General features: G+C 33.2%; 1 protein-coding gene across 6 annotated transcripts; it reads right to left on the bottom strand.

Moving 5' to 3' along the window:
• Positions 1 to 747: 747 nt before the first annotated feature.
• On the bottom strand, positions 748 to 2794 carry LOC111897818 (mitotic spindle checkpoint protein MAD2). 6 transcript variants are annotated; one of them, XM_023893768.2, is made up of 10 exons: positions 2637 to 2794; positions 2283 to 2378; positions 2158 to 2173; positions 1947 to 2077; positions 1726 to 1846; positions 1620 to 1676; positions 1482 to 1538; positions 1306 to 1406; positions 1104 to 1225; positions 748 to 1013 (listed from the first exon to the last, which is right to left on the bottom strand). In XM_023893768.2, the coding sequence occupies exons 2-10, from the start codon at positions 2353 to 2355 to the stop codon at positions 906 to 908; spliced, it is 786 nt and encodes a 261-aa protein (XP_023749536.1). In that variant the 5' UTR covers positions 2356 to 2378; positions 2637 to 2794; the 3' UTR covers positions 748 to 905. The 6 variants fall into 6 exon arrangements, with proteins under 6 accessions (XP_023749536.1, XP_023749545.1, XP_052625306.1 ...); XM_023893777.2 differs by having other exon boundaries at positions 1306 to 1400; XM_052769346.1 differs by having other exon boundaries at positions 1620 to 1667.
• Positions 2795 to 10638: the final 7844 nt, after the last annotated feature.

The following is a 10638-nucleotide window of genomic DNA, read 5'->3' as shown; positions in this document are numbered from 1 at the left end:
AATTTACATAACCAACAATCAAAAAACTTTTATAGAATTATAACCATGATATACATATATTTACAAAATATAATTGTATTATATTATTTGAATATCATCTTGACAAGTTTATTATAGCCACCCATGATCATGTTCTTGGCTATCAAATTCAAAACAACTTTATATGAAAGATATAACTATAATTTTATAGAATTTTCAAAATACAATGCTATAATGGGAACTAATGAAAGTAGAATACTATAAAAGAAAGTAAAATCGATCTATAGTTTTTATATCGGTCAACCAAGCCACCGGCCGGATATAACACTAGTTGTTTATGTGGAGAGGTGGAGCTGAGATCTATTTTGAAAAAAATGTTAGATATTTTATTGATGTAAGCTTAAGGTAGTGACTCGCCATGTTCTTACCACGAATTATTACCCATGCGCTTAACTCTCTCTCTCTCTCTCTCTCTCTCTCTCTCTCTCTCTATATATATATATATATATATATATATATATATATATATATATATATATATAATTGACAAATATAAATGCCAAATTAACATAATTTTTTATCCAATTTAAGGGTGGCTTATGTAACTCAAAAAGTGGTTTATTTATTTATTTCTAAATTTATTTTGGGCAAAATTGCTTATTGACAATACCAAACAATATTTTAGCCATGCCAAACAACATCCCTCCATTTTTACTGCTAAAACCACACCAAACCATATTGTGTTCAAATTTTCTAAAAAACAATGGATTACTGAAGCAAATTCTTCATTTTCAGAGTGTTATCTTTCAATGTTTCAGCCATAAGAAAGTCAAAATACAAGTTTATATATTCATAGTTTGTTCCTCTAAATGCATTCACATCAACTATAATAAGAAAAAACAGCAAAAATAAGATCCCAACTTTTACTAGTCATCCAATTTTGATTTCTTCTTAGGAACCATAGTGTCAACCTCATGCATCTGGTCATCCGATTTTCGCTTCTTGAAAGAAACCGAAGAGGCAGCCTTAAGTATCTGCACCAATAATAACCACAATCTCTTAAACACCACCAGCCTCCATAAATTAATACTGATATGAAGATGAAATGAGAAAAACAATAATACCTTAGTACTGAAAGCACGAAAGCTCTCCATATAAGACCTTTCATGTTCACTGTCTTTCCATTTGAATGCTATTGTACCATGACTACCATCCATATCAATATGTGCCACCACATTAAAGATGCCTGCAATTTCAACATAATAACACTCTAAGCATGTTTTTTCTTTAGCCTTCTTGAAACAGAAGGGCTATATATGTACTTACATGGTTCATTAAGGAGAGGCAAGACTCTGTAGGTGGCTGAAATACGTCTCAGAACATCTATAATCTCATTCATGATTTCTTTATCACTCTTCTCCCTTAAACTTATGAAGATCATAAACCATTAAAATGACATGAAAACAATGCATCAGTGGACTCATGTTTCAGGAATATCTTACCCTTTTTCAGCAGCTTCACAATCAATCTCATTTATGATTTCTTTATCACTCGTCTCCCTTAAATTTATGAAGATCACAAACCATTAAATTGACATGAAAATAATGTATCGGTGGACTAAAGTTTCAGGAATATCTTACCCTTTTTCAGAAGCTTCACAATCAATCTCATTTATGATTTCTTTATCACTTTTCTCCCTTAAATTTATGAAGATCACAAACTACTAAAGTTTCAGGAATATCTTACCCTTTTGGAGCAGCTTCACCATCAGTCGCTATTATGAAGTTCCAACTCTGAAGTACTTCATTGGTGGCCTTAGTTATAATCAGAAGTTCAATCTCATGCAACCTCCCAGCTTCCAGCCATTCTTTATAAACCCCATTTTAAATGCAAATCACATAAGCAAAATACAATACAAAGTGTATTAAGATTAGGGAAAAATGTTATTAACAATACTGAAAGTTTACCGGAAATCTGCTTATCAAGCCTTGATAAGTATGACTTAACACCCCTTTTCTTAGAAATCAACAATTGAAGTTCATGTTTCCTCACTCTTTCAAAAGTTTCTTCAGGATAAACACCGTTAAGGTGCAGAATACTACACATTTTTTTTCCAATCGAACACACAGAAATGAGAAAACTACATCCATAGAAGGAGAAATCGCTAGTAATTCTTACCTGTTTGCTGCATAACCTGAAAAGAAGGTGTATAATTAAAGATTTATGGGTGTATAAATACAGATTTATTAGCATCAATAAATTAGTGGTTTAAGGAGACGTCAACAAGAAACAAGAGCTTTTACCGAAATATTCGCACACAATGGCTGAGGATCCACGGAGAGTGATTATGTTTTTGCTTGAAGTTTGTGAACCCATTGTTCAAAAGATTTCTTAAGTTTCTGTGGGGAATTTTATCAAACAGGTTAAGTGCACGGCATCAAGCTAAAGTTAAATGGTGAACAATGTCAGAAATTTGATTTGGAGCTCAGGTTTCTACATAATCCTAGAGTACGTTGCTAGTGGAAGCTTAGCTCACGTAGTTTCATTAGAGGCAGAATAAACATAATTTCTGAAATCGATACGTGCATAACAAACAGCTAAATCTAAAATCTAAACCATTCTTAATACACAAAAACTACGAATAAATTTTCAATCACCTTTCTAAATAAGAAAACTTCGTTGAATCTAGCTCTGAGATGAGCTAAGTACTCGAAAGAAGAAAGAATGAATGAATGAGGGGAGAGAGAAGGAGCAACGAAAACTTTTTGAGTCGCAAAAGTAAAAATGAAATCGAACATTTTACTAAAACTTCAATCTGCAAAACTAAAAATGAAATCGAACTTTTTACTAAAACTTCAATTTTTTAATTTGTTTGTACTTATAATTTTTTTTTATATTATTTATCAATGAACTTAATTTTTGTGATAAAAGGGTATCATTATGACTGTTATTATATGTCATAAGTATAAATTTTGCAAACTAGAAATAAGCTCATTAGAAAACTTTAAAAAAAAAAAATTAAATCTGAACAAAAATACAAATTGGTTTCTTCATAATTTATTATATTTTTTTAATATTTTATTTTAATTATTCTCATGATCAGCCGGCCCATGGCACGTGCATCAAGTGCCCATGAACAGCCCCAAAAATTTATAGGGCCGAATTTTTTTATAGTATTTTTAGTAGTGTATACTCATTTAATGGCCCAAAAACAAAAAAATAGGCTATTCTTTTCATTTGTCGACTGCACGCAAGCAAGAAGGGAGGTCGAGCGGGAAGAAATTTCAGGAAAACAAAACGTTTGGGTTCTTCACTGATTACGCTGCAAGCATGGGGCATTCATTACTATTAGATAATATTTAATTTAATTTAAGTTTCTTGATAACTTTTATCATGTTGAGCTAGATAGATTAGATTAGCTTTATCCGTTTTCCTTTATCCGTTTTCTTTTCCTATAGTTTAGGAACTTTGTATCTTTTTAATCCCATTATGGGATCTGCCGATGATGAGAAAAAATCAACAATTCAATACCATCAAATTTATGATGGTATCAGAGCGGTTCAAGAAATTCTAAAACACAGCAAAACAGCAAAACAACATCACATGTATCTTAATCGATGTCAGGCGAAAAGAAGACAGAAGGAGGAAGCTCCAGCAACCCCATCGATCACAATTCTCCCTATTATTTGCATCCATCTGACGTACCAAAACAACTACATGTCAACGACATCCTCACAGATTCCAATTATGCCGATTGGGCACAGGAGATGCAAAATTTCCTGTTTCAACGTAATTAGAACCCAGATTCTAGCGACCAAACCGATTCCATCCTTGGGAGCGGTGTACCACCTGGTTGCAGAGGACGAGAGACAGAGATCTATTTCCGGTGAAAGCAGATCGGCGCCGGAGGCTGCAGCATTCAAGACCAGTCAAGGGAAAAATCCGACTTTCAATCAGAAGAACAACTGGAAGATCCAGAAAGAGAAGAAGGAGAACGATTATTGCACTCATTGTAATCGCTCAGGGCATAAACGCGATGGTTGTTTTAAACTGGTGGGCTACCCAGACTGGTGGCCCAACAAGAAGACTGAAAAAGGGAAGTCCACGGTTGCATTTGCAGATACAGACTCTAGCCCAATCCCAGATTTAACAAAAGAGCAATATCAAATGTTTGTGCGCCATTTTGCAAACGACGAAAAAGAAACTCTGGTACGAAGTGCGAACATGGCAGGTAAATCAAGTAATGAAGAGGACTGGGTCATCGATTCAGGTTGTACTGAGCATATAGCTTATATTCCTAGTCTTCTTAAAAATAAAACCAACACTCCTTTTGAATCACCAGTGGTCATACCCAATGGTGATTCCATTCCTGTCAAAGGCAAAGGTGAAAGTATACTCCCAGGGGGAGTAAAATTAGATGGAGTTCTTTGTGTACCGGATTTCAAATGCAACTTACTTTCGGTAAGTCGCATGACAAAAGACCTACAATGTGCTATAACCTTTTTTCCTGACTTTTGTGTCATGCAGGCCCTCTACAAGAAGAACTTGATTGGAGCGGGTAGACGGGAAGGGGGGCTTTACCGGATGAGGTCAAATAAAGATAGACGAGCTATGTCGACAACTACAAGAACTTGGCACAAAAGGTTAGGCCATGCCTCGAAGGGAAAACTTTCAAATGTTGATTTTCTTAAAAGTAGTTCAATTGAATTTTGCAATAAGACTTGTGATTCGTGTGCCAGAGCCAAACTTATTAGAAACCCATTTCCCGTTAGTAATAATAAAAGTAAATTTGCATTTGATCTTATACACTGTGACATATGGGGTGGTTATCGTGTACCGTCTTACACAAAGGCAAAGTATTTTCTCACAATTATTGATGATCATAGTAGAGCAGTATGGGTTTTTCTCATAAAACACAAAAACGAAGCAAGTAAATGTCTTATTGATTTTCATAAAATGGTTAAGAATCAATTTGAGAAAAACATTAAGAAAATTAGATGCGATAATGGCGGAGAATTTACTTCAAATTTAATGCGCAATTTTTATAGTAAAGAAGGGATTTTATTAGAGACTTCATGCCCTCACACGCCTCAACAAAATGGCGTTGTTGAGAGAAAACATCGTCATCTGCTTGAAACAGCTAGAGCTATCCGTTTTCAAGCAAGCATACCAAAAAGATTTTGGGGAGAATGCATTTTGACAGCAGCCTACATAATCAATCGGCTCCCATCAAAGGTAATAGACAACAAAACTCCCTATGAATTAATTTGGAACGAGAAACCAAAATATGATCACATGAAATTTTTTGGATGTTTGACTTATCACAAAAACATGAACACTAAAGGTGATAAATTTGAAGAAAGAGGGAAACCGGGTATTTTCTTAGGCTACCCCTCGGGAACAAAAGGTTACAAAATTTTTGATATAAAAGAAAAGAAAATAGTCATTAGCCGAGATGTTATATTTTGTGAAAATATATTCCCATTCAAAGAAATAATTGTAGAAAATGACGAGCTGGATGAAATTCCATCTAAGGTTTTTGATGACATGACCCACGATTATGAAACCCAAATATTTGATGGTGGGTCCGCTGAAACAATTAATGAGCCCACTGAATTTTTAGCCCAAAGTGATCAGACTTCTGCTAGTGATTCAATTAATACCGAGAGCCCAAGCGCCGTTTTTGGGAGTCCACCTCAAACCGATGTGGAAAATGATTCTGGTCCAGTGAATAATGATGGCCCAATGTTTCAGCCTGTCACGAGTCCGACTGAACAGCCAATCCATCAACCTTATTTTGATGACCTCGTTGAACCACAAAATTCAGAAAATCGAACTCGGAGCACTCGCACAAAATTTCAGCCTGCAAAATTTAAAGATTTTCAAGTAAAGCTACCCCCTTCCGTCAGTCACGATGCACCCGTTTCCAATCAAGAAACTTCTACGGTACACCTTATTTCCAATTTCGTGTCTTATAATAATTTTACTCACAATCACAAAGCTTTTTTAGTGGCCATTACTTCACATAGTGAGCCAACATCTTTTAGTCAGGCTTCAAAGGATGAGAAATGGCGTGTTGCAATGAAAAATGAAGTAACGGCTCTTGAACAAAATGACACATGGGAGATAACGATGTTGCCATTCGAAATGGATCTATAAAATAAAATTCAAACCCGATGGCACCGTGGAAAGGTATAAAGCTAGACTTGTGGCGAAAGGTTTTACTCAAATGGAGGGTGTTAACTATCATGATACGTTTGCTCCAGTGGCGAAGCTTGTCACCGTTCGTACACTTTTAGCAGTGGCAGTCAAGAAGAACTGGTTCATTCACCAGTTAGATGTCAACAATGCCTTTTTGCACGGCGATTTGGAGGAAGAAGTGTACATGAAGATTCCTGAGGGATTTTCAGTTAAAGGTGATGATCGGGTCTGTCGCCTTAAAAAGTCTATTTATGGGCTCAAACAGGCTTCAAGAAATTGGTACCATAAGCTTACCAAGTTTCTTCTTAGCCTTGACTTTATGCAATCCAAAGCAGATCACTCCTTGTTCTTATGGAATAAAAATGGTGTTTATTTAGCTCTGCTGGTGTATGTTGATGATGTTATCCTTGTGGGGAATGATCTACAACAAATTCAACGAACAAAAGACTTGTTGCATGAAGCTTTTACTATAAAAGATCTAGGAGAGTTGAAATACTTTCTTGGAATTGAAGTGGCACGAATGAAAGATGGGTTAGTTTTAAGTCAAAGAAAGTATGTCTTAGATATTCTTAAAGACAGTGGGATGTTGGGATGCAAGCCAAGCTCTTTTCCCATTGAGCAAAATTTGAAGCTTGATAAAGGAGAAAAGGAAAAACTAGTGGATGCTACTCAGTATCTACGTCTTGTTGGAAGATTACTATATCTTCAGGCTACTCGTCCAGATGTTACCTATTCAGTTAATGTCCTCAGTCAATTTGTTTCAGATCCAAGGCAAAACCACTTGGATGCTTTAACAAGGGTCTTGCGTTACTTAAAGGGAACAGCGGGGCAAGGTGTCCTCTTGCCTAAAAGCGGTGATCTCAGTCTAACAGCCTTTTGTGATTCAGATTGGTTGGGATGTCCTTATACTAGGCGTTCGAGGACTGGGTACTTCATAATGTTTGGAGGTGCACCGGTTTCGTGGAAGACTAAGAAGCAATCTGTTGTTTCTCGCTCATCGGCTGAGGCTGAATATCGTGCCATGGCATCTACTGTGAGTGAAATTCTTTGGCTTCGTTGGTTACTTCAAGATCTTCAAGTCAACATACAAGACTCGACTCCTTTGTTTTGTGATAACCAGGCGGCTAGGCATATAGCAAATAATCCAGTGTTTCATGAACGCACCAAACACGTGGAGATGGATTGTTTTTTTGTTCGAGAAAGAGTTCTTACAAAAGAAATCATCCCTATGAAGATCGACAACAGACAACAAGTGGCCGACATTTTAACTAAAGGACTTGGAGCTCAACATCTTCTCTACCTACTTGGCAAGATGGGCATCATTAATTTACATGCTCCATCTTGAGGGGGAGTATTAGATAATATTTAATTTAATTTAAGTTTCTTGATAACTTTTATCATGTTGAGCTAGATAGATTAGATTAGCTTTATCCGTTTTCCTTTATCCGTTTTCTTTTCCTATAGTTTAGGAACTTTGTATCTTTTTAATCCCATTATGGGATCTGCCGATGATGAGAAAAAATCAATAATTCAATACCATCAAATTTATGAATTACAGAGCAACGATATTATTGATCTTTTGATTGCTTATTTTATGTTTTATCCATCGATTCCAATCACCACGAGCAATCAACATAATCTTACTTCTTTATTTTTCTCAAAACTCTGAAGCAAGTCAAGGCTTCAAGCCCATCAAGCAACGATTTATTCACAATCAAAGATCAAAGGTTTTGAAATTAGAAGGTTTCGATTTTTGAAATTAGAAACAATCTACATACAACAATCTGAGGTTTAGACATTCGAAATTAGAAGGTAACATTACGACAATTCTTATTTTTTTCATGGATTTCTTATTTGTTAATGCTAATAATAAGTTCTTAGTTTTATATTTCTAAATTCTAATCAGATTTATTTTTCTTCGCATATTCTGCTTCCAATCAATAATCAGTTTGACAATTTCTAAATTTCTAAATTTCTAAATTCGTTTATGATTTTGAAGGTAGTTTGTGAATCTAAATTCGTAAGACAGAAGTCAAAAGAAACAAGGAAGTGAGGAAATTAGTTTCTAAAATTTAAAGGTACAAGCAAATTCCGATTTCTTTTTTGATTTCAGGTTTCTGAATTCGTTTTTTGGTTTGTGATATTGAAATATATCATGCTGATTTGGAATTTGGATTATGTTTTTTTTACAGTTTTGATACCCTTTTCTGGCTTTCTTGTTGATTTGAAGAATTGAAGTGTTGAAATTCTATAACCAAGAAGAAATCTACAAATCACAAAAAAGGTATTTTCTTTCTTTTCTACAATTTGCAATGCCTCCTAGATTAAAAAAATATGCATCTGGATATGAAAAACGTAAGAAAAAACAAAAAAAATTGAAGACGATAATAAAACTCAAGCAGGATCTATTGATAAGTTTATAACAAAAAAAAAAACACAAAACTTTTCGAAAAATGATACACAAACTGTTAATGAAGCTATTCTTGATGATAATGATAATGTTGATGCTAATGTTAATAATAATGTTGATATTAATGATAATGCTAATGTTGATGTTAATGATAATGTTAATGTTAATGTTGATAATAATGTTGATTTTCACACTTTTGATATATTTGATCCAAGAAATTGGGATATTCTTGATTCTAACATGATAAATATTTTAGCATTGAAAGGTCCTAAAAGAGATTTATCCATTATAAAAGGTCCTAAAGATAAATATTTAAGAAGATTTCTTGCAACATATTATACTAAAACTTTACTAGATGGGGAAAAATGTGATAGATATTGGTTTGTTTATTCTAAAGAAATTGATAAAATTTTTTGTTTTTGTTGTAAAATATTTCGAAAAGGGTGTGGAAAAGGTCAATTAGCAAATGAGGGTTTTAGTGATTGGATACATCTTAACACTAGAATTAAAGAGCATGAAACAAGTATGGAACATGTTAAAAATATAAATACTTGGTATGATTTACGTTTAAGATTACAAAAAAAATAAAATTATTGATAATGCGGCTAAAAAACAATTAGAAAAAGAAAAAGTTCATTGGAGACAAGTTTTGTTGAGAATTATATCTATTGTGAAATTTCTTGCTAAACATAATCTAGCTTTTCATGGTACTAATGAGAAATTATATGAAGATAACAATGGAAATTTTTTAGGCTTATTTGAAATGTTGGCTGAATTTGACATGTTTTCTTATGATCATATACAACGTAATGATGTATGACAAATGAAATTGGTATCCATAAACATTATCTTGGGCATAGGATACAAAATGAATTAATTCTTTTGCTTTCTTCAGAAATAAAATCTACGACTATCAAAAAGATAAAAAATGCAAAATATTTTCTATAATACTTGATTGTACTTCCCATATAAGTCACTAAGAGCAAATGACTATTATTTTAAGATATGTGGATGTCTCATCAAATGTTGTTTGCATTGAAGAATCCTTTTTTAGGGTTTTTAGATGTAAATGATACAAACGGACAATGACTTTTTGATGTTTTACAAAATGAATTGAATTTGCTTGATCTTGACATTAATAATGTACGTGGACAAGCTTATGATAATGGATCAAATATGAAAGGAAAATATCAAAGAGTGCAAAAAAAAAAAATTTAGATAAAAATTCTAGAGCTTTTTATACTTCTTGTGGTTGTCATAGTTTGAACTTAACTTTGTGTAATATGGCTAATACTTGTAGTAAAGCTAAAGGTTTTTTTTTGGAACAATACAACGTATCTATACAACTTTTGCAAATTCCAGTAAGAGATGACAAATTTTAAAAGATAATGTGAAAGGGTAACTCATAAATCTTTGTCATCCACTCGTTGGGAGAGTCGTGTTGATAGTGTGAAAGCTATAAGATTTCAAATTTTTGATATACAAAAAACTTTACGTCAAATAGTCAAAAATGATAATGATCCAAAAATAACAAGTGAAGCTAAATCCTTAGCAAAAATGAACTTGGTAACTTTGAGTTTATTGGCATTAGTAATTTGGTATGAAATGCTAAATATTGTTAATTTAGTTAGCAAACAATTGCAATCAAAAGATTTGCTTATTAATGTTGCTATGGAAAAAATATAGGGGTTGATTTTGTTTTTTTAAGGAATATAGAGAAAATGAGTTTTTAAATGCTTTAGAAACTGCAAAAGATATTGCCTTGGAAATGGGCATTGATCTAATATTTCCTAAAAAACGTGAACCTAAAATAAAAAAACATTTTAATGAAATTTCAAATGACACTTTTTGTATTGCTTCACAATCCGCGCAAGATAAATTTAGAGTTAAATATTTTATTTATATTGTTGATCAAGCAATTATCTCTTTAACTACAAGGTTTGAATAATATTAACAATATGATAAAATGTTTGGATTTTTGTTTCATTCAGAAAAATTGCTTTCATTAGATGATATTACCTTAAAGTCTTGTTGTAAGTCTCTTGAAA

The sequence above is a fragment of the Lactuca sativa genome, chromosome 3 (genome assembly GCF_002870075.4).
Source record: "Lactuca sativa cultivar Salinas chromosome 3, Lsat_Salinas_v11, whole genome shotgun sequence".
In the NCBI taxonomy this organism is placed as follows: Eukaryota; Viridiplantae; Streptophyta; class Magnoliopsida; order Asterales; family Asteraceae; genus Lactuca; species Lactuca sativa.
Note: the sequence above shows the minus strand (reverse complement) of the source record. Positions and strands in the feature narration are given on the sequence as shown.

Bases quoted from the DNA above. Each gene is read 5' to 3' on its own strand.
- LOC111897818 (XM_023893768.2), bottom strand. From the start codon at position 2,355: ATGGGTTCACAAACTTCAAGCAAAAACATAATCACTCTCCGTGGATCC. The intron at 1,847-1,946 runs GTAAACTTTCAG...GGGTTTATAAAG, and splicing joins GCTTGATAAGCAGATTTCCG to AATGGCTGGAAGCTGGGAGG. The intron at 1,677-1,725 runs GTAAGATATTCC...CATAAATTTAAG, and splicing joins GGTGAAGCTGCTCCAAAAGG to GGAGAAAAGTGATAAAGAAA.